The 23,798-nt window shown below is 42.7% G+C and overlaps 1 protein-coding gene and 1 long non-coding RNA gene across 2 annotated transcripts in view; one reads left to right on the forward strand and one right to left on the reverse strand.

The window, feature by feature from the left end:
- LOC108888602 (uncharacterized) overlaps positions 1-23,798 on the forward strand; it is a 30,213-nt gene that overhangs the window by 5,616 nt on the left and 799 nt on the right. The window contains exon 3 of the long non-coding RNA XR_001961859.2: positions 20,024-20,133. This is a non-coding gene — a long non-coding RNA (uncharacterized LOC108888602). The remainder of the gene's footprint in view (positions 1-20,023; positions 20,134-23,798) is intronic.
- gsg1l (gsg1-like) lies at positions 1,625-22,970 on the reverse strand. Its single transcript, XM_018684666.2, has 5 exons — positions 22,194-22,970; positions 15,472-15,519; positions 9,034-9,186; positions 6,623-6,734; positions 1,625-4,409 (listed from the first exon to the last, which is right to left on the reverse strand). Exons 1-5 carry the CDS (start codon positions 22,528-22,530, stop codon positions 4,031-4,033), a joined length of 1,029 nt encoding a protein of 342 aa, XP_018540182.1. The 5' UTR covers positions 22,531-22,970; the 3' UTR covers positions 1,625-4,030.

Consider the following 23,798-nt stretch of genomic DNA (forward strand, 5'->3'; position numbering starts at 1 on the left):
GTAGCATTATAAATGCCTCCTTGTTTCTGATGCAGATAACCTGTTTCCCCTTCTTCTAGATGCTCTGTGTTCAGTAATATCAGAGTCCCAGGTGTGGTGTATAAGAGCTCTTGTTTAATACTGTGTTGTTATTAATAGAGAAGGTCATCCTGCACACAGAGCCTATTTGTACTGACTGAAAAATGCAGCTCCACCTTGAGATGAAGCATTACTATCATCAAGCCCCATTAAGCCCAGGAGCAGTACAAAAATATGCATGTAATATATTTTCCAAGGACTGAGACTGTGCTGTACTTCATTTAGTCCCAAACAAGAGGTTTCTGTCATCATTCTGTGGCTGTACATCAAGTATCAGCTAGGAAGGTAAAATTACATTTTCATCCACATGTCATCAAATATGCAAATAATGGTCGTAATTTAAAGCTGCACCAATTAATAATTTTACTCTGCCAATGTTTCGAGTGAAAGAGGCAGAAAAATAGCTTGGTGTCATTAAACATATTGCTAAGGTTCATAGTTAATTTGTGATTTTGGAAACAGCAGTTGAGAAAGCAACCTCACTATTTATAGTTAAATTTAGGCAGTTTATATTTTTACATCTGTACTTTGAATATTTTGGAAAAAAAGGAAAAACATTCAAATTTGAGTTTAAAGTTGAGATGGTAACAAAATACTGATTAAATGTCAGCTTCTGATGAAGAATAAAAGATTCAGTATTTATCTCACACTGTAAGAGCTTCTCCAAATGTCAGTGCAACAGTTCATCTCTTTATTTGTCTTGAGAGTGTCAATGAGTGTATTCATATAAATGAACTGACGTTTTGCTACTTTCTCTGACGTTTTCCTCACCCTCTGTTTGTGCTGTATGCAGCTCTGTGTGCTGTAACAGGGAGAGGGTTGAGGCTTTCTGTGTCTCGCCCTCATTATAAATCGTCCATTTACAACTTCCAGCGACGCAGTGATACAGAAGCTTTAACTGCTCAGCTAATTTTCCCACTCTGCATCTCTGCCGGCCATTATGGCTCAGAGAGTCCATTCATCACCTCTGTCTGTGGAGACGTTATGGATCAGAGGGAGTGTGGCTGACACATCTGTAAGCAACGGGCAGGGAAAGGGAATCCATAACTTCTTCTATAGAGGTTTACAAATCAGAAAAAGTTCAGGTCATAAACGCTAATTTGTTTCATAATTCATGCCGACAAATTATGGTTTCATGCGCTTAAATTAGTAATTTGTGCGCTCGTATTATTAAATTCATTCCCTTGAATTAAGCACTTGAGCACACAAATTGCCAGAACAGGAACAATCAGTTATTCTATAAAATCTGTTTAAAGAGATGTAAAAGATAACTCGGTAAAAGACTCTGTTGACTATGAACTCTCTGTGAAAGAAGAACTTTGTGGATATATCCATGTACCGTCACAGAAACTCAGGCTGTTTTGGCTTGTCAGTGTAAAAACAAGCACTTTAGTGGATTACACTGCAGCAGATGATTTTTGTCCCTGTCTGTCGTTTTCATCCAGAAACATGGGAAAACAAACCCATGTTCAGTGATATCGGAGTTATCCTTTAAGGTGCTGGAGTAACTGAATTGAATCCAGAAAAAAAGACAGGAAACAGGATGTGTAATACATAGATAAATATATGTAAGTAAATACATTCAAACAGAATAGATTTTTCCAGTTGTCACCAGTATGTTTACATCAGCATACAGAGGATTCATGACCCAGCACAGACCACCAGTTTACAGCCAGGCAGCACGAGGATTTAGAACTTGTGTTTGGATTACGCCGACCCCAAAACCTCCCTGTTACTACTGCAACTCCCAGCCAATTTAATCCCTACGGTTTACAATCCACGCCTTATATAACCGAGCATCCTCAGGCCGAGTGTAGAACACTGTGAGCATCCAGGAGAAACTGCAGTGCCCTCAGCAGCAGCTGGTTTTCTGTCTGACTCATGGCAAATGTCAATATCTGATCCCAAAAATGCTCAATGTTGAATAATAGATAATATCTCAGGGAACTTCTTTGAATTTTGTCAGCACATGAATTAAGTACAACATTTGATTAAAAAACACCTTTTTCCACTTGATGAATACACACCACACTGTTCGTTTTGATGAACAGTCTCATTAGATTTTAATTTAAAGCTGCTCTAATCAATATTTTTCCATTAACTATGAATCCGATGACTGCATGTACTGTGAAAGAGCTCACTCGTACTGACTCTGAGCTTTTTTAGCTTCTTTCAGCCTCTGGTTTTGGTTTTACAGCCCCTTAAGTCCCTGTTGTAGCTTATTCCCACTGCTCTCATTCTCATCATCTCAACTTCAGTGTTGTGTTTGACAGTTTGTTTGCCCTGCCACCAACTGGCAAACAAGCAAAAGAATAAATGCAGTTATAACTATTAGGAATTTAGTTGTTTATGGTCAAAAGACACGTTTTTTAACTTTCAGCACCAAAATGAGCATTTTAGCCAAAGATTGCCCAGTTTTTAGCATAATAATGAACTCCATTCTTTCATCTTAGTCACGTTTATAGCTGATTTGTTGTTGCCATGGAGATTACTTTGTTTTGTTTGTTTCTCCAACCAGCAGAAACAGTCGTCACTGAGCACAACACTGAACCTACAGTGTTTGAATCGGGGAACAAACTGGAGACGTGGGCAGTGGCAGGCGACACAGATTCAATAGTGTTGTGATTTGTGCTGGATATCACCAAATCAATAAGTGCATAAAATCCATTTACTTTAAGTCAGTGACTCACTACCTTCTGTACTAGGAAATATTACCTTTTCAAAATTCAAAATGGATGGATGGCCCCTCATAGTCAGCTGCTAACTACATTTCACATTTTTAAAATCTGGAGCTTTCAGATAGGATTAGGATTTATCTCCTTGGTTCATTCCCACGAGTCTCACATATGGTACATTAATGCAGTTAATTTCCACAGAGGTCAAAGGTGAATGGCTCCCCTGCCACAGCCGGAGGTTCAGCGACTCTCCAAGGACGCTGACTGTGGAGCACATTAACTTTCAGAGAGCAATGACCCTTTGCCCTCTGGTTGATGAGGCTGTCTTTCATGTGTTTCCAGACGCTTGTGGCCTGTCAGTTAAAAAATTATAACTTAGAGCGCTGACAACAAACAGAGGGTGACACTCTCATGAAATATCTGTGATGGATAAGAGTCAAGTTTGGTACAAGAGTGAAAGCCCTCATACTTTGCTTTATTCTCTAATGATTTATGTTGTGGTTGGATGGTGTCAATATTTGCCTGAAGCCCTTTGATGACTGTCACACAGCTGCATGTGAAAAGACTGATTATTAACATGCTATTTAAGCTGCTCTCCACCTACACCTTGTCATTTCTTTAATTTTCTGAAACTTTATAGTAAGAAAAAAAAACATGCAGCTGTTTTCTTCTCTCTGAAGGTGCAGAGGCTTTTGCACTTGTACCAAACCATGTTCTGAAGCTGGAAGTAAAATCAAAACCATCACAAAGTTGCTGAGGACAGAAGAAGCCAGATGCGATTCAAACATCTCATCAGTATATTCCAGTTTCACCAACAGGATCAACACAGCTGAAGAATGAACAGACATGTAGTTTTAACAGAACTCTTTTAACACTAGTTTTCACATTCAGCGTCATAAATAGGACACGGCCTGGACATGACCTGTTAAAAATGCAGTGTGTAGTATTTTCTGTTTATCTGACTAAACGCTGTAACTTCCTGTCCTGCGGCAGACCACAGTCCTCCACCCTGATATCGGTCTCAAAAATGAGATTATTCATTGTTAAAATACTACACATAGCACTGTGAGAATATGCTGGAGAACACCTGATTTCCATCCACAAAGTCACAGATCTCACAGGAATGATCTCAGTCTTGTTAACCATCTGCCTCAAACATAAAATAAGGGCTGCTGTGCTTTCAATTTTGGCGGGAAAACCAGTGGCTGGGTCCAGACCTAAAGGAGCAGTCCCCCGTTCATCTCATCCCACGTCACCCTCCCATTCCTGTGGGTGATTCAGCACTGCTCCTCCCCCAGGGAGTCCGTGTTCTCCCCCAGGTCTATGGAGGCTGATGCAGCTCTCATTTTGCCCCGTCCTGGACCAGGACCGGGACCTGGACCTGGACCTGGGCCAGGACCTGGACCGGGGCCGCCAACAACAAGCCCAGCTCTGGCTCCGCTGTGGCCAGGGTAGACCTCCACAGTGCTGGAGATGGACTGGAGGGAGCGGTCCCGGAAGTAGTGGAAAGCCTCCTGGTCCAGGTAGTTCTGCTCCTCGCGCAGGCCCTGCTCGAACAGCTTCCTCTTGTGTCTGAACTCGATCACTGTCTTGGTGTAGGAGTTGAGGGTAGTGACGGAGGCGGCCATGCAGCAGGTGAAGGAGCCCCAGGCCATGCTAGTTAGACAGAAATGATGAGAGGGAATGAAAAGAAGAAACCGTGACTGTATGGATAAAAGGTCGGTGTGTTGGTAGGTTCAAGACTAGATAGATAAACATGTTCCTCAGAGAATTGATCCTAATATGAGCATTACAATGTTTGTAAGTAGAAATGAGACTGATGGAGCTCTACAGGTTGCTGTAAGTGCACTTTAACACTCTAACACAAGGTTAGCCTGAATGGTAGCCTGACATCGTTTCACTAAATTCTAAGTGTTGCTTAAGGGGATATTTGATCCTGATGGTGCTAGAAAAGTGTTCAACTTCTGAGGACGATTAATGTCCACGCAAAAATAATAACCCCTGGCCAGTAGTTGTTAGTGTGTTGGATGGATGGAGGAGAGAATGATTAACATTACGTCCTCGGGCTCTGTCACTAGCAGGATAGAGATGCTTGGAGAACGTCAAGAGGTACATTTGTGGCCATATGGAGAAATTTCCTCTGGGAATCATAGAAACATCTGTGGTGAGCTCTTCAGCCTCTGCTCCACTTAATGTTAGTGGGCATGTAACTGATGTGCTGCTAATTGAGAGACTTTTGAGGCTCTGGAGGGAATAGATGCAGTATTAGTTAGTGAATATGAAAGCTAACAGTCCCCCCCGTGCAGAACCAAACACTGTACTTAAAATATGTCAAGCAAAGGTCTTTAAACATGCTGAGCAAGAAAACCATGAAGGAAAATGACTAATGCAATTCATCATTTTTTAACTTTAAAAACAAGAATCCAAACACTGGTATAATTTGATATTCCATAGTTAAATGGCAGTCACAGCAATTAATCACTTTTCCCTTTATTATAGAGGGACTAGAAAGTGCGGTCATAGTTGAGTTTTACCTGGAGTGTGTGAGCTGTAAAGTAGATGAATGGTGAACTGTCAAGTAACGTAGAAAAACTGTGTTTGACGTTTTCTCGAGAACCACTCATCCAAAAAACTTCATAGTTTCCATTGCTCTTCCTTGGGCCCTCAGAAATACACCCACCAAGTTTGAAGATGATTGCATGAGCAGTTGTGGAGAAAATTGACAGACAGACAGACAGAAAGAGATTCTTGCGTTTATAGTTGGATAAGACCCAGGTTGAAAAATGTTTCCTGTTCAAGGTGGAGGGAAATCCCAGCTTTTTGTGGCCTGTTTTGGTTTAAACGTTCACTGACGCCACGTCACGTTATCACTTTCAGGAGAGCTTTGAACAGAACATACGAATGCACATCAGTTGCTCATCGTCCTCGGAGCACATTCACAATTTTTAATTCATCCTGAAGGAGCTTTTTGGCCTTCTGCTCCGGTGGAGGTTAATCATTCCAGCTGAATTTATTCCACTTTAACGATCTTGAATGACTCCCTCACGGTGTTAAATGAGAGCCTTCACTCCAATGACTGACAGAGAAAATCTCCTTTAAACAGGAGCTGGCATTCTTGTTCCAGGTCTTTCACTTTTTCAGTCACATTTTATTTTTGTTTTCTGGTCTCAAAATCCCCGTTTGTGTCTTTTTTCTGGTATAAATGTTATTGAGGTGAAGAATTCAGTCCTGACCTTCAGAACAACAACCAAACTGTCTCACCACAGGGTCCCTTTCAGTAGCTGCTCTGGTGCTTTCAGTCATATTACATGATCTTCATCAGACCTTTCTGTAGTCAGGGATGAAATTCAAGTCTTCAGTCTTTAAGACAACGTGGATAAGCAGACCTTTAGGTGCTCAGAAAAATGTAAAATCTGAATATTTACAGTATCAAGACGAGTGGGGAAAACTCCATCTGCTGATTAGAAACATAATCAAACAGGCATAAAAGACAAAAAACAAATACATGTGAGTCAGTGTTGGAAAGTGTCTGGCTGCTGTTCCTCTCGGATTCGTTTTCTCTCCTTGATCCACAAATGATCTGAGTGAACTCAGACAACAGCTGCAGCACGATCTTGCCTTCGAGCAGAGAGCAGGAAGGTGAAGACAAGTCTTGTCTGGCTAATTATCTCAGAAACAACAGCTCCGTCGCTCCCTGTGTACCTGAATACCACCTGCTGAGTACTGACACACTCCTACACACCTCCAGCAACAGCCATCCTAAACAGACGATCATATTCACACAGTGCAGGCCCACGCCTGTACAGGCAGCAGTCAGTGCACAGACACAGTGATACAGTCTATATGTGTGCAAGTGTGTGTGAACTGACCAGAAGGACCAGCCATAGTCCCAGCTGTGAGGCCTCCAGTCTTCAGGACCCAGACTGACTGTGATCTGGAAGACCTGAGTGTACATCATGTGGGCCACCATACCCAGGAGACCTGCAACACACACACACACACACACACAGCATCATTACAAACAGTTCCCAGAAGACCCAAACAAACTATTGTTGTTAGCAATGCATCAGAGGAGCTGAACTTTTTCAGCAGCCTCCTGTGGCAACATGAGTCTGAAACACTTCATTTCCCAGAGATCATGTGATCCAGAGCTGGGTTTCACATCAGGATTATGGGCATGCAGTGCTGTCATTACTGTGCTGGCTGGCAGAGTCACTCATTTTCAGTGACTGGCTGCGTGTGGATGTTCAGGTTAATCACGGTCAGACATGGTTTGTTTCAACACATGAAATTGTGCAGATGGAAATTCAGCGTATCCAGCTAGCATAGCATGAGATCTACAGGCTGGTGGCCAACTTTACATTTCACAATCAGCTCCATTATGTGTCTCTTTGTGGAAATTGAATCTTTTTTCACTTGTTTTATGTCTTTCTTCATTTCCTTTTTGTGTATTTTTACTCTTTCTGTGTCTCTTTGTGGTGGCTTTGTGTCACTTTATACAAACACTATGGTTCAGGAATTCATCCACTGATTTCTTATGATACTGGTTTATAAATAAACCTGTTTTTTAGAATTTTGGGGCAAATATCTCCTTTTCTGTAGCTCCACCAGCAGCATAAGTTTTTCCTTCATTTCCTTAAATTGAATTGTATATTCATGGTCCTCAGAGGATGACTCCTCCTTTCTTTTAAGCACCAAAAACAGTGCCAGAATTCTCCTTCTATAAAACATCAAGATATAATGACTGTGATAGAATTTACTGATGAGTTTAATGACTACATGAATGGTTAAACTGTTGATGTGTTTTCTTGTTCTTCCATAACTACACTAACACTCAGCACAATAATAATTACCATAAAGAAAACAATAGTAAATCACCATGTGTCTGAGTTACAGCTCAACACATCATCTGTAATAAATCAGAACACATGTAATTATTATAATTAGTCATTATACAGTATCAATTGATTTAACGTGCCAGTTAGGAGACATCCAATCAATTAGAGATGGGGATATAATCACTCACAAACATACAGTAAATCAAAAAGTCACGATGTAAATGAGTCAATGTGACATTAATGCAGAGGTTATACATCACAACAGCATCAACAGCAGACAGCGCTGTTTGTGTGTGTGTGTCACGTGGAAGTGTGATGGGTCAGAGCCACGTGTCTGTGTTTGTAATCAGTCTCGCTGTGTGTGTGTGTGTGTGTGTGTGTGTGTGTGTGTGCAGCATCGCGCCACAGTAAATAAAACTCGGCCGCTGCAGATTTACAGTTCACCATAAAGAGAGCACCATTTCTCCTCGACCTTGACTCTGACGACACAGATCGTCTGTGTGTATTTGGATGTATTACATGTGGTCAGCTGTACCTTTACCTGTCACGCTGTGTTAATGTCCAAACCAACATATAGAAACCAGTTTCTGCTCCGATGAGAGGTTGTTGTTGGTTTTTGTTTTTAATTTGGTATCACTGATATCAGCCTCTCTGTTTACTGTTCACTCTCCTGCAGCTGAGTGAGAGCTGGATTAAATAGTGATTAATTTAGTGTAGCTCTGACTGCAGATCACTAATGGCAATCAGAAGGAGACGAGTCATTTCCTGTGTTTTTCACAAGCAGAAATAGCTGCTGTGGACCAGCCATTACTGCAGTTTGTCAGAAACAGCACACCTCCAGCTCTTCTCTCAGGTAAACAACTCCTTCTAGTGCGATGCTCCACTCATACAATGTGGATATTACACAGATGGTTTCCCCCTCGATTTAAAAAAACAAAGTCCACATGACCTTTACCTTAACAAAATATCTCTGCACACGAGAACGCAACATCTTCTTCGTCCACTTTTAGAAAGCCTGATAAATTAATACTGATGTTGCTCAACCAAGAGATTATTTTAGACTCAGATCAGCCATAGGAGCGTATGAGCGGCGGGCGGACCGGACAGTGTGCTAAAAAGAACCGCTGATGTGTTTAAAACATCTTTGGAGCGGCCTAAGGAGGAGGCGAGCAGTGTGCAGCGTGGTGGACGCAAAGCCAGCTTCTTGCATAACCGGTTTAACATGAGTTGGGAGAAAAATCCCTGGCACCCAACACAGCGAAGGCTTCCAAGGGATAACCTCTGACCCTGGACGACCTCTCACAAATCTGCATCAGTCTCTGTCCACTCCCCGCGTAATTCTCAGAGCATTTCTGAACGTGGAAGGTGCAGCAGAGAAGTATGGTTTCTCAATCCTGCTGCTTCTTCTTCTTATTATTAACCACTGAGATGAGAAATCTTACCGGACAGCACAGTGAAGACGGCAGCGAAGGCGTTGAGTTTGAGTCCGTCGATGACGTTGCTGGAGTGGAAAAGCTCCAAACACATCAGACTGAAGCCGACCACCAGCAGCAGGATGTAGAGCACCTCCGACACCACTGACAACCACAACACACCTGCACACACAACACACACAGCTCAGTTACACAAAGAAAAGTGTCTCTTGGCCCTGGCATGACATTGTCAGCCAGTTTCCTCACAAACAGTTGCCAAACTAGCTGAGCCATGTGAATCTGGTCTCAGTCTGAACCTGCCCAGGTCAGACAGATTTCACCTGGTGGTTCTTCAGCAGGTCCTGGTGGTTTTTCTCCAGGAGGGCTAACTAGAAAAGCTTCAGATGTTTGATGGGTGGAAGTCCTGACCTCCAGAGTCCAGGAGCTCTTTCAAAACCAACTGTGTTTTTTTTTGTTTTTTTTTGTGAATTTCAGTTTTAGAGTGCGAGAGAATGATCCCACAAGTCATTGCTGTATTCAGTTTGATGTGTTTTCTCCTCTGGCACCAATCCCAGACTTTGTTTGTCATCTGAATGACAACACCTGCTCCAGACAAACTGTTAACTTAAGATTTTCATTTGAGAACATGCTCATTTTAAACTACGACACAACACTGAACACTGTGGTTTATTTACACTGTGGGAAAATCATCACAGAAAATAAGAACAATTTGAAACAGAAATGAAAACAACATTTAAAAACCAAAAGATCTGTTGGTATCTGTATCGTTTCTATACTCGCTCTATACTATCTGTGTACAGGTAACACAAATTTACACTTTCAAATTGCATGCAGTGCACACACCCAGGTCAGTGTGATGGATTTCAGGTGACGTGTGATTTTCTTTTCAATTCAGCCTTTTAGGAGGAGGCGACCATCGGGTGGATGCTCGGACATTTTCACTCATCAGGCATTTTAGTGATTTTTTTTTCTTTATTTTTATTTTATTTTACCGTTTTAACCCAAACCATGATTTCCCCCTAACCCCTAACAAGTTGGCTTTTGAGCCTAAACCTTACAATTATAAATCAAACAACATGGAAAGATTTGCTGTACGCTCTGCACAAAATCTGAAAGTGTGAAGTTGTGTTATTGGTTCGCAAATGGATGAGCCTGTGTTGCCTTTGTAACAAATGTGTTGTGTCGGCTCTCCACGCTGCTCCTGTCATGTGCAGAGAAGGATGTGAATATTAGCTTCAAACTGAGGGCGGGGACGTTTGATTGTCCCTTCATTCTGTCGTCATTCATTCGTCTGGTGTTCTATAACCCAGAAACTCCTGATGAATCTTTGATGAATCTGTGGAGGATGATGATACAGCTCTCCTCTACGGGCAGGACGTGACACATTAGAGCTGAAAACAAGGTGACATATTTGTTTCTGATCAGCCTGGAGGAGGAGGGGAGGGTGGGTTTGGTATGTAAAGTCTGACACACATCGATTGGTTCTTTACCATGTCTGCGGTGCCTTCTGGTCATACAGAAAAACCCCATCAGAGCTGAGAGACATTATGCAGGATGATGAACAAGTTTTACAACCCTACTGTACTTCTTCATCCTCTGGAAGTGTGAGGGTTTTTAAAGCAGAGAGGAGTCATCTTGAAACAGAAGCTGCCCTCAGGATCCACTCTCACTACCAGAACACTTGAATTTTTTTTCCCCTTCTAAATCTCTTCACATTTATAATTTCTAAAAGGCAGAAGCCCCTCTTGAATCGGTGAGGCTAACGACACAGAATTAAACAGGATTATCTGCTGCGCTCCGTTGGGGATGTAGATGATGTGGAAATACAACCTGCAGGCTGAGTTTTTTTCAATTTGAGCATCAGTGAGTTTGGGGGAGCTACAGGATCCCAGAGCAGCCAATACTCATGGCTAATTCTGTGTCACACTTCTCTGGAGGCAAGGCAAGAACCTTATTTCCATATTGAAGTGATGCACATAAGACAAAACAGCAAAATAAGAGAATTTTAAAAAAGAAGAAAAATTTTAGTGCAGCCAAATTTTAATTGAAAGCAACTGTAAATCTTGAGGCAAGTCTCAGATCTTCTGGAAGTTTATTCCACATTATTGAAGCAAAAAACAGCCTCATCAACAATTGCATGAGTTCAGGATCAGAGCATCAGACAGCCCGGCAGGGTAACGTCGTTAGCTAACATTATGTCCATCTCATTGTCTCCTCCTGCTGATACTTCGCCCTCTGCCATCACTTTCACACTGTTTCTTATATTACTGCTTCCAATCTACAGTGTAATTTAGTCGTATGAATTAGATAGATAAAATACTTCCTGTCTCCTACTGGTACTTAAATGTGGGCAACAATCTGTAGTCGCAGCTCTCGTCTCTCTAAAATCTATCTTCAGTTGACTGTTTGAAGCTCAGGGAAACTTCTTGCACGTCAACCTTCATTAGTAAAATCAACAAATGTGCCGATTGTGAATTTCTGTGAATTTCTCATTGACCTCCATCACACCTCTATCTTCTGTATCTCTGTGAAAATGCTCCATTGTGAGGCCGTGAATGCAACATGAGCAGGGCTTGCTTTATTCAAACACAGACAGGCAGCAGACAGTCTGAGAGAGCAGGGATGACTCTGAAATCTTCTGTAAAACTGACTGTGTTTTATGATACCGTGCGACAAAGTAGTAGAAAGTTAAAGCCTGAGATGAGTGAAGATCATTCATAAGAGAAAGAGAAAGCAGGAGCGAGAGGGGGAGGACGAGCAGAAGCCTGATAAAAGCAGCAGTAACCACTTTACGATGTCAAGGTGCAAAATTAATGTGACGCTCAGTTCAGGCCATCTGAAGGAGAAACTGCAGACCTGCAGAATCTGAGCAGCTGAGACCCTCAGAACAACAAACACACTGAGTAAACTGAGCAGAGTTTCCACCTGTAGTTTTCTTTTTAGCCACGTTAGCAGCACTGAAATATCTCAACAACTACTACATGAAACTTTGTGCAGGGTTGTTAGGGTCACATGTGGGGCTGATGTAACAGTAGACCAGACCAAGTCAGGTGGTCTCAGATCAGATCTTTAATGAAGGAGCAGCATCGCTCTGCAGCACCAGGCTGACTTAAACTCTCTGGTTCCTCGTTAGCTGCAGCTTTAATTTCCAACCAGTCGATGGAAACAAATTCCAGAGGTATAAAAATGCCTGTAAGGGAAACTCACACTACAACAATATGGACCAAAATAATTCTCTCCCCCGTTTCTGTCTTATTGAATATGTATCAGTAGACGGAGACTTCATTAAACCGAAGACAGCAAATAAAACCTGTTTTGAGGGACTCAGGCAGCAGGACTGATAACAGGAAGGAAGCAGCTCATCAGACCGAGTCTCATCTCAAATGGATTTAATTACATCTTTAATTACTCTGTGTGTGCGTGAGCGTGTTTTCATAAGTGTGTCAGTTTCTGCGTGTAACACGTTTCTGACACCGTCTTCCAGGGTTTTCTCAAAACATTTCCATGTCAAGAATCCAGATTTAATTAGATTTAGACCCACAGGGAACCTCATTAACAAGACTATTGATTAATGGATTTAATTCTGGATTTAGGACAAAAAGTTGGATCAGAAGAGTCATTTTAATACACTGAGGTGATTTCCAGTGAATTATTAAGGCTGCAGCTGATGATTTATGTCAATACTTCTTATGATATAATTAATTTCATTTAAAATCTATTAAAGGTTTTTTTTAATATCAAACAAAAGAAAAGTGTCTGTAAAAACTTTCCCAGGTGAAAATAAAATTGCTTAAATTTCACTGATACAGTCCAAATAAGAATAACACAGAGGGAAGCAGCGAATCTTCACACTGAGGCTGTGATCACCTGATGTTTTTTACTTGATAAATGAAAAACAAAACCATTAATCAGTTCTTAACTCCGTCATAGATTAATTGTCTGTCTGGTGGCTAATTAGCTAATCATGTTAGCTCTAAAGTTAACTCTAAATGGCCAAGGTTAGAAGTTATTCAGTGGTTATATAAGCTTCTTTAGTGTCATATACATTAGCCAAAGCTCATTTTAGAGGGACGACAGGGAAGGATGGCATCGAAGATGGGAGATAAATGACTGGTGGAGACCAAACCAGAGTTAAGTGAATATTGGACATGAAATTCCAAATATATATGATAATGTTGTCAAAACTCCTAGCACAACCACAACCTGTTTATTCAAGCAAACCACCATCTTCCTCTAACCTTCACCGCAGACAGGACTGTAAAATGATGTAATCCAGTTTCCAAAGATTACGCCAGCGATTACGTTGCCACCACATTTGGTAAATTGGGAAAACAGTTTAGAGGTATGTGAACGAGACAGGGTTGCATGACCACAGTATGTTTTTAATCCTGACTATGACCCCGGTTCTCTGAGTGTTTTCTTGTAAACAAATTAGAGGTTTTTTGTTTGAGTTTTCATTAAGGACAGACTTGGATCTGACCGGGGAGCAGCTGTGTGTTATAAAACACAGCAGTGAGCGTGTCAGGCTCAAAGGAAGGCAGATTAACATATTGTATCCTTGTGTGAGAAACAAGGTCGCTCCACTCAATACATCTTATCATCCACCAGTGCTCCTGCAACACTCCTGCTCTTCTTCCAGATGGCATTAACAGACAAACTTTCATTATTAACTACCTGCTCTGCATGAAGCAGCGAATTAGAGGCTACGCCCACGTACAACCAAAATATTCCCTTTCTTCTGGACGCTCAGATATTCCTTTTATGAGCTGCAGGTCATAAACACCATGTGCTGTTAGAAATAAGATGCTCTTATCTGCTGTTAGGGAGGATCTTGATGAGGTGCCTGGGATATTCCAGCTCTCTGATTTATAGAAACATGGAGTTTGTTTTGCTCGTGGGATTTTACTAAAAAAAAAAAAAAGTGAAATATCATCAGAAGCTTGGTGATTATCAGTGACAGTTCAAAGCAGCAATGAAATACCACCAGGTAAAGAAGACTGCGTTCCTCTGATAACATAAGGATGTTGCTAATGGAAATATACAGTGATTTTTTTGTAAATTAGCTTAAAATCTCCTTAAAATTGGATCAGACATCATCCTCATTTTGTTACAGGTTTCTATAACTTCCATAAAAGACTGAACTTGTTTCATATCAGTTACTACATGTCACTTTTCTGCTGCTCCCTCCTCCGTCAATATCACTATGAAGTTCACAGGATGCTTTAGATTACAGATTTCTCTGACCACCTGAAACCACCTCACTGATGATTAGATCAGTGGTTGCATCTTAAAATGTGATCGTCCAGCTGTGTGGATGTAGGAAAGTTTGAATTTCTCTCTCAAGCTCTTTTTCATTCCTCACACAGCTGTTTCTGTCACTTTCTCTGTGATCAGCTGCAGCACTGTGAATGTGAATGTGTCTGATAGTGTGCTCTGTGAGCCTCGTCCCTCTCTGTGGTGGCAGGCATCTACTAGAAATTATCTTTATATATCACTAAATCATTTTCCCAATTATGTTGTGGTGACAAACATGATCTGGAGTAACGCTGTTTTGAAGGAATGAGGCGCTACCTTCTTATACTGCACCACATCTGTTTGTGGTCGAGGAAACAAAAACTCTTAGAGGAAGTTAAATGTGAATAAACAGGTAGTTTTAAGTCAGTGTGAACTTTTCCTGTATTACACCAGGCCACAAAAAACCAAGCTAAACATAACCATTAAAAATGTCACCCTTTAAATCGACCATCCCACCCTTGGTCTGTACTGGATTCAGTCTTTACACAACCTCGACAAAGCCTACATGTTTTTGTTCAACAGCTCTCGTTACCTGCATGTGCAGTTCAACTCTTTGAGTGATTCTACAGAAAGTTTGGAGTGAATAACTTTTGTGGTTTTTATGTTTCAGGTAATGAAACATTCAGTCAGCTCTGTCTGAGAAAATGGACCCTGTTCAGACTACGACCTCTAGGTGGTCGCCATTTTGACAGCGATGATGGCGACATGTGACCATTTTCTCAGACAGAGCTGACTTTCAGTTTTCACAGAAAAAACACAACAGTTATTAACTTCAGGATCACTCCAAGAGTTGAATTGCATGTGCATGTAATGAAAGCTACTGCAGGACACAAACCAATCTCCCTCATAAAGACACAGAGGTAAGCCAGTAGATTCTAAGGCTTTATATAAGAGGAAAGTTTTACATGAACTCATTTTTACCAAAACTAGAATCAAACAATGACATCAGAAACCACATTTTCTTCTCTGTGGGTAAAATAAAGGGTTGAATGTGAAACACAGATGAAAATAAGCTTCTGAGAACTGATATTAAGTCCAGAAAGGAGGTGTTTATATGTATTTCTTAGTTTTTCAGTGGCTTTCCCTGAGCCTGATGAACAGGTGGGGAGCGGCAGGGAGTGGCGGTGATGCCTAATGACCATCATTACTCACCTCTCTCCGACGCCGGGGCCAGATCAATGAAGCTCCGGCACTTCTCACCTGAGAGAGAGGAGAGAGAGGGAGGGGGGTGAGGGAGGGATGTAAAGAGGAAAAGAAGTGGAGAGAGGTGAAGAATTCAAGGTGAAATGAGCTGGGAATGAAGCAGAGGTGGGGGGGGTGAGGAAGGAGGAGAAAGGGAAGGTATTACGGCGCAGAGGTGGCAGAGGATGAGGTGATTAGTGAGAAGGAGAAAAGGATGAAAATGAATGCACAGGGCGGAGGGAGGAGGATAAAAAGAGCGTTAGTGTCAGTGTGTCAGGCTGATAAAAATAGAAAAAGCTAACAATGTGTTAGGCCAGCAAACAAAGACTCCACAATGTCACTCTGATGCTGATCTTCTGTTGAACTGCTCCTTTAAGTTTATAACTCATCCACATTCACACCTGTAAATACAACAGTTGTATTCACAGTGAGTTTCTGGTGTTTTTCCCGTGTGGTGTCAGTGTGTGTTCGTGTGAGGCGTGCTTTGCATAGTGCAGTGTCTTGTTGGCTGTGTTACAGTTATTTCTGGCACTCTCAGGCTGCAGGGAGTTGATGATCAGAGCTCGGTGGGACCCTGCAGGTCACAGATCAGCGGCCACAACACGAGCTATAACTCAGCCTCTGCAGTGTCACAGGCTGCAGGCAGGCCCATCCATAACCAGCCTGAGCATACCCCCCCCCCCCACACACACACACACAACACACACCACCTCCTCCAAACAACAGATGAAGATACAGGATACATCTAAGTTTCAGAGGCCCTTACAGTTTAACTGAGATCTGTTGGTGCGACCATGATGTTCATATCACATGGGATGGAGGGTGGAGATGGGAGGGATTCCTGTGTAGCTTGGACATGGAGAATGGTAACTCCCATGTAACCTGAACACAGCATGTGAAGTTTCAATATCCAGAATACGTCTGAAATGTCCCCTGATGTCTGAATCCTCCTCCACTAGTTTGCCAGTTTCCCCAAAACTTTTCCTGAACTAAAATTAGAATAAAATGATAATAACTGCAGATAAATGTCGTGCTGTGGCTTCACCGTTATAAATGCTGCATGCTATTTGGCAAATACTGCAGAGAAACTCATCTGAGATAGTTATAATTCATCTTTTCCAAGGTTAAAACTCCAGGGAAGTCAGGAGAGCGAGTGGGAGAAGCAGATGAATGTGTTCATGACTTGGTGAGCTGCAGTGAAAATGTGCCACTGCTAAAAGGTGAGCAGCACAGGCAGCGTCTGATTAGGACATGAATCTAAAATGTAATTAAAGAGTGAGCGGGGTTGTCTGTGACCCGACGACAGGACTAACTAACAGCACAATCAGTATTCCTACACCTTCCTACTGCACACAGGAGACGCCACTCCTCAAAAATGTCAATTAACCAAAAAATCCCTGTTATCATACTCACAGCCTGTCGGGCTGAAATGGAATAGATTCATTTCAAAGGAGCTTCAGGTGGTTTCAAATGTCTCGTATTTTACTTTCACATTCCCAACTCTCACTTTCACACCTCTTAGTCATTATTCCTTCTCCCTGCAGCCAGCGGCTCTGCAGTCTGTTTAATCAGTGATCCCGTCTCATTTGGGGCTAATTGCAGCCGTAATGAGTACGAATGGTTTTGTGAAACAACGGCTAATGTACCATTACTTCTACAGTTGCGTGTCTGTCTGCAGTGTTCAGCTGTACCTGTCAGGTACACACCGACACAGAGCTAACCTGAATAAGAGGAAAGGGTTTCAGTCTGCGGGTATTTTGCCTTCAGGGCCTCCAACAATTACTGATTAATGCAGTAGATCTTGCTGGTTTAGTCTTTACAAACACGTATGTGTAAAAGCCTCAGATTGTGATTTTATGTGGCAGATTTGAGCTCTAATATTTCCAGGCTGAGTGAAGAAATAGTGCGGCTCATAACTTCAGGTTCTGTTTAAAGCTGCTGTCCAGTCTGTTCAGGGCTGTTCGTTTTCTTATGAACAGACAGACACCTCTGAATTCAGATTCTATCTGTTATTACCACATCAAGCAGCCAGACCTGCTGTTCCCTTAATAAAGAATGAAATGTGTGTGTTCATTGCAAAGCCTCCAGCGAACAGGTTTACCTCATGTTGCTGCTTTGTACCAATCAGGGTCCAGAATTATGACTGCTCTGCCTGCGTCGACTGGAGTCTTCTTATTATCCAGTGTTATTTATTTAATTGAAGTGGAAATGAGCTACTGCAGACACTCTGGAGTAAATTCAAATGTATTTTCCAAAGACAGGTGTGTAGAGTTACTGTGAAGAGTTTACAAAAAGCTCAGTTTGATGTCAGACTTTGTGCAAACTAAAGCTTCTTGCTGGAGCAACTGTTCTCATTACTGCTGTTAAAACAGTATCGAGCTGAGCTGCTTACGAGTCTCTCGGCCAGTCGTGCCAGATTGTAGTGATGTAATGAAGAGAGTAAGCCTCACTGAAGTGATCATTACAGCAGGACTGTGTTTTCACTTAACCTTTAATTGCCTTTTATAACCTTTTACGTCTCTCCTGATGCAGCAGGATGGATGAAAACAAAAACATCTGCAGATATAAAACCTCTATCAGATAAATCCATAAACAGGTTCATGGAGTCAGGACCTGGGCTGAGAGAATCCAGCTCCTGAATCCTGCTCTGACTCCGGTTATTAAATCATATTTTAAAACTCTCAGAGAGACAAATTTCAAACCATTTTCACAGCTTGTAGAGCAGGAGAACAGGGACAGTGAGGAGCAGCACAGTGAGACTGATGAATAGAAGCAGTAAAGTTGTACAACACTGATCAGCCTGAGCAGACTTCAATAACTCTGGGACACTGAGGAGAGAGGACACACAGACTGAAAGAAGCTCTTTACCAACACTGAAACTCAGCAAAGTTACTGTCCTGCTCTGAAACTGATGATTAAAGATAACATCTTTAATCATCAGTTATCTTTATCTTTTCATTTATCTTTCATTTCTTCAATTATCTTTCATCTGTAGCTTTCCTCACATTTCCCACAACTTTCTAGTAGCAGACAGGGAACTGACGAGGTGTTTCAACCACTGCAGAGACATGGAGCAAGGAGCTGCAGCTCTTCTTTCCAGCTAATGAAATACTTTAAATACATGTCAGCTGTCAGCTCTAAGTTGGAATCACCACCTCACGGCTGTACGCCTCCACCAGCCAGTCAAGTTGCAGGAAATATGGTCACAGCCTCTGCTTCTGTTGCTGAGTTATGGTGCTGAATAATGGATGGAAAAGTGTTTCTGCAGAACATTATGAAGCCGCAGTGACCTTAACCTTTGACCTTTGACCACCAAATTCTAATCAGTCCATCCTTGAGTCCAAGTGAACGTTTGCTCCATATTTGAAGACATTCCCTGTCATATCTGTGGACCCCCTCCTCTAAAACTGACTAATAAATAATTGCTGTCTAATGTTTTTTCAGAGAAGCAGAAAAGCTTCCTCTTATCAGGCATCAGCAGGAAGAATTCATTTGTGCTAAATATTTCACTGCAGAAATACCTGGAGCGCTAAAGCCACCGATCTGATGTGGATGGTTTTGTTCAACATGCAACAAGTAAAACTCGATGAGATTTTGCAAACTGCTTTGTCACCAGTGAGAAAGCAAAGATGGCAGCAGTTTTACTAACCAGCAGGGAAGTTGACAACAGTGAGAATCGAACTAGAGACTTTCCTTCTCACTGGAGCTCACACAGTTTCCTGAAGAGAAACTTAACCATCAACAGCGTACACCTGTGTGAGCTGACAGGTGTGAGAGTAGACAGGTGTGGGGGAAGACGACAGTCAGGCATTTTACAGCGAAACAGGAAGGAAAAACGCTGTAAAAGCAACTCCCAGCCTTTTGTTTCATCCTGTTTGGTAAAATGTCATTCATCTGTTGTTTTCTGTCTCATAAAAACCTTGTAGCTGTCTCAGTGGGGGGGCTGTAGCAGAGGAGTGTTTTTGCTGCAGGTTCTGGCAACAGACCAGAACTGAACCAGACACAACTGATGGATCGCAGGTCACAAACAAAGCTGCCAAGTCCACTTCAGACTGAGAGCTTCTGGGTCTCAGCTCTGGTTGTGAACTTTGAAAACTAGACTGCATCAATCCCCAAACTCTGTAGACTTCAAACAAGAGCTGGACGTGAGAATCCACAATTTCAAACTGATGTGGGAACAGATCACTGTCCATTTACACTGATTCATTTTGGTTCAATCAAAAGATGTGGAGAATTACATCAAACTCAATATGTTTTAGTAAACGTATTGATGCCCAGACTTTGTTCACTGGCAACATTTAGTTTGAAAGCAGCAGAGATGCTCGAGTCACAAAGCCACAGTCTTTTAAAGTGTCATTTGTGTGAACATGATGATAAAAACCATGAAAGGCAGGAGGTGAATCTGTATTACTGTGTGTATAATGTCTGAAGAGCTGAAATATCAAACTAATTGTAATTTTATGAGAGTTAACCTGTGACCAGACACAAACCTGAAGCTAATGTTCCTTTTTACCTTTGACAGGTAACTGAATAAAGCCTGTAGCAGGACCTGTTGTGGCCCCGGTTCTGATGGTCTGTCGAGTCCAGCACAGAGCACCTGAAGTGGCTCCTCCAAGGCCGGAGGTGCCACAGGTGAGACGGTGCATTTTAAAATGAAATAAACAGATACAGACTGCTGTTATTTCATATTCTGAGTTGTGATGTTTATGAGTTACTGAGGCTGAAAGCTGATTGAAATTCACCACAGTCTTATTCTCAGTGTTTGGAAGTTAATGAATGTTAATCAGCGATGGCTGGTGTCATCTCCTCAGGATGTTCTGCTGCTCTCCTCCTCACAGGGAACAGGAGAGCAGAGTCAGAGCAGAAGAGGAGTGACAGAGAGAGGGAGGGACTCGCTCTGTAAAATGTTAATTAACACAGCTCTCTGCCCGGTGATGTATGTGAAGTCAAAGTCCTCTTTATCCTGCAGAGCCAGACTCAAACTGTAATAAACACTGAAGAACAGCGGACTGTGACTGGACACAAACTGATCTGACAGACGTTTATACTCAGACGTCTTGTTTTAAACCCGCTGGCTGTTGTCCTTTCAAACTGAACCAATGACCGTATAAAAACATGGATGACCTAACAGCTCCCCCCACCCAAAAGGAAAGCCAAGACATCTTGATCGCCCCCTACTGGTGGCTGCAGTGTCGCTCAGTATCGGTACTACAGGTCATAAACCCTGCCCTCCTCCATGTTAGTTTTCAGTTGTTTTACAGTAGTTAGTAAATACAGACAGGAAATTAGGGGAGAGAGAAATGTGACCTGGACCACCCCGGTGAAACCACTGACCACTCTGCAGGTTTCAGTCAAGGATCCACAAAACTAGATCCAAGAAAATCTTTTTACCAGAATCCAGATCCAAGAAAATCTTTTTACCAGGCTCTTTGCAGGAATATCAGTGCAGTGAATATTCCACATCACTGCAGACACTAATTCACTGACAGGACTAAAAGTGGAGCTAATTCTGATCTGAGTCATTTGACAACAGTCTTTTTGGTCGGGTCTGTGTGATGTGATCCTGCAGTTTATACAGCGACCACCACACAGACATCATGAGCAGCTGCTTCTCTGTGAGGTGGGAAATGTTTGAGACGGATTAAACAGATCCAGTTTCTAACAGCTTGTAACATCAGGATTTCTCTTCAAGACCCCAAACTGATCAGAACACACACTTCATTTATCTGTCTCTCTCACACACACACACACACACAGTCTCTCATACTCTTTATCTCTGTCTGTCTCACTAAGCTGTTTATTTACTGTCACGCGCTGCCAAAACACACACACACACACACACACACACACTATTCTTCCTCGTTCACCATTCCTCTCTTTCCTCCTCCTCCCTCTCTGAACAGAAACAGCTGATTCAGGCTGTTAATATGGATTAACACTGATAATAGTCAGCCCAACAAAACGCACTGTAGAAATGACTGAGTCTGTTTTTCAGATGAACTTAAATATTTGTGAGGTAACATTGGTTCATTAACAAAAAGAAAAATCAGAATATTCTTTAGTAGGGCTGCATAGAACATATTCTTTGTTACTGGTTAATCTGACTGTTATTTTCAGATTATTCAATTAGAAAATTCTATTTAACTAAAGTCCTTTAGTTAAAGGCAACATCTTAAAATCTGACAAACGGTCCAAAACCAAAACAGCATCCAGTTTCTCATCATGTGGAGCACAGAGAAGCTGCAGCCAAAGATTCTTTGACAAATAACTAAAACAGTCAAATCAACACGTCGGTTCGTCTTTGCAGCTTTAATGAGAAGCAGGTTCCATCCCTGAGAGAGGCCCTGCCGTTTATCTCTGAAGTCTCAGTACAGCACAGTCCACACAGTGTTCAGCGCACCTTAACGCACCGGGAGAACCTTTATAAACCTGCGGAACATGTTCACCTGACACCACTCATCCAGACAAAAAGAAACACAAACTGTAATGGCTGTCAGCTTTACGCACAGAGGTCAGGAGGTTTTCTCCGTGCGTAAAACCGCTTAGCATGGACCCATCTCTGATCTAAAACCATATAAACACACCTGAACTTCAGTGACAACAACGACTGACTCACAAGATGTTGAATTATTCAAAGTGCAAGCCCGAACCCTGGCTCGATATTCAAGCTCCTGACTCCAGGATGTGCCCACCTGCCTCGTGGATGTTCTCCTCGCAGGAGTACCAGATGCCGGTGTGGAAGCGGCGGAAGAGGAAGCGGTCGTCCCCGGTCTCCCAGCTGTAGTGCACCTTGCTCTGGTCCGTCTCGTTCACGCCGTAGTCGATGCAGTTGTGGCGCCGCTGCTTGCTGCAGTTGGGCTTGGGAACGCGCTGAGTGCCCTCGCACCAGTACGTGGTGATGAAGGCGGTGGTGGAGAAGAACAGGGCCACCAGGTTCAGACCCACCGACAGCAGCGCGCGGCATTTCCGCGTCGTCTTCATGATCTCGGTGCGAGCGGCCGCGTCCCCGCAGGCGGCGAGAAAGTTCATCCAAGAAAGAGAGAGACGGAGGCGGTCAGAGGAGGAGGAGGAGGAGGAGGAGGAGAGGCATGGCGCGGCGAAGACGCACAGAGGAATTACGCGCGTCTCTCTGCCTCTTCAGAGCGGAGAGGAGTGACAGGTGGTCCGGACTCTCCGAGGAAAGACGGAGAAGTGTAAATTAGAAAGATCCTCCTCTTCCATCGACTTCGGTGTCACATCTGACACCTTCCAACCTCAGAGAGAGAAGACAGCGAACTGTCAGAGAGCAGCACGCGCACTGAGGAAACGATGCTGAGAGGGCAGCGTCTCTCTCTCTCTCACCCCCCTCTCTCTCTCGTGCGTCATTACCGTGCGCAGCAAAGAGTAGAAGACACCCGGAGAGCTGTCCTCTGAGGACAGACATCTGACTCTGTTATTTTCACTAATGTGACTAGTGCTAAATTGCAGCTGTTTCTGCTGTGACTCCCCTCTGCCTATAGTATTGTCTCCTCAGCTCACCTGCACCAGTTTCTCAGGTGTGTGGCAGGTAGGTGGTTCAGAGGACTGAGTTCAGGACTCTGAGGGGTCAGACCATCTGTTGCAGGACTCCTTGTTCTTCTAGTCTCTGAAGACTCTGAATGTTTGGGCTCATTGTTCTGCTGCAGAATGAGTCTGGGACCAATCAGAACTCAGAAGTGTGTTTTACACGTCAGAAAGTGTTGGATAATGAAGGATACATACCCAGAATTTAAAGCAACATAATGTAACTTCACTGAGCAGCGGCGCCCTCTACAGCCACCAGTGGTAATTACTTCTGCTGCACTCTGTGTCCAAGCCGTTTGGTGTTTTCCATGAACAGAAATCAAAGTCTATAAATCTCTTGACTGGAGCTCAGACTGTGTAGTCCCACTCACTGAACTGAAACACTGCCAGAACACGCTGTATATTACCCATGATCCTTAGCTTCTGGAGCAGGAAGTGCTGTTGTTGTAACAAACAGACCAAACTGTGTTTGTAACTCTTGGTGTTTCCGTCGGTTTCCTGGATCTCAGAGATGAACTCTGGTTTTTAACTGAGCTACAGTTCAGCTTCACCCTGAACTCTCTGGGTCTGATCACTCAGTCAGAGGGAGATCGAACCTGAAGAAGATGTCTTGTTTAATGAACGTTTAATATAGTGTATCAGTTGAACCCTGCAGGGACAATAGTAAATTACAAACTCTCTGCTCAGATACATCAAATTATGTCAGAACTCTCACAGTCTGAGGATGACAGATGTTTTTTTTTTTCTGCAGCTCT

This window comes from Lates calcarifer, linkage group LG11 (genome assembly GCF_001640805.2).
Source record: "Lates calcarifer isolate ASB-BC8 linkage group LG11, TLL_Latcal_v3, whole genome shotgun sequence".
Taxonomy (NCBI): Eukaryota; Metazoa; Chordata; class Actinopteri; family Centropomidae; genus Lates; species Lates calcarifer.

Coding starts and splice junctions, on each gene's coding strand:
- gsg1l (XM_018684666.2), bottom strand. CDS start 22,530: ATGAACTTTCTCGCCGCCTGCGGGGACGCGGCCGCTCGCACCGAGATC. Junction 9,187..15,471: donor GGCCCCGGCGTCGGAGAGAG/GTGAGTAATGAT, acceptor TTGTGTGTGCAG/GTGTGTTGTGGTTGTCAGTG. Junction 6,735..9,033: donor CGTCTTCACTGTGCTGTCCG/GTAAGATTTCTC, acceptor TGTGTGTTGCAG/GTCTCCTGGGTATGGTGGCC.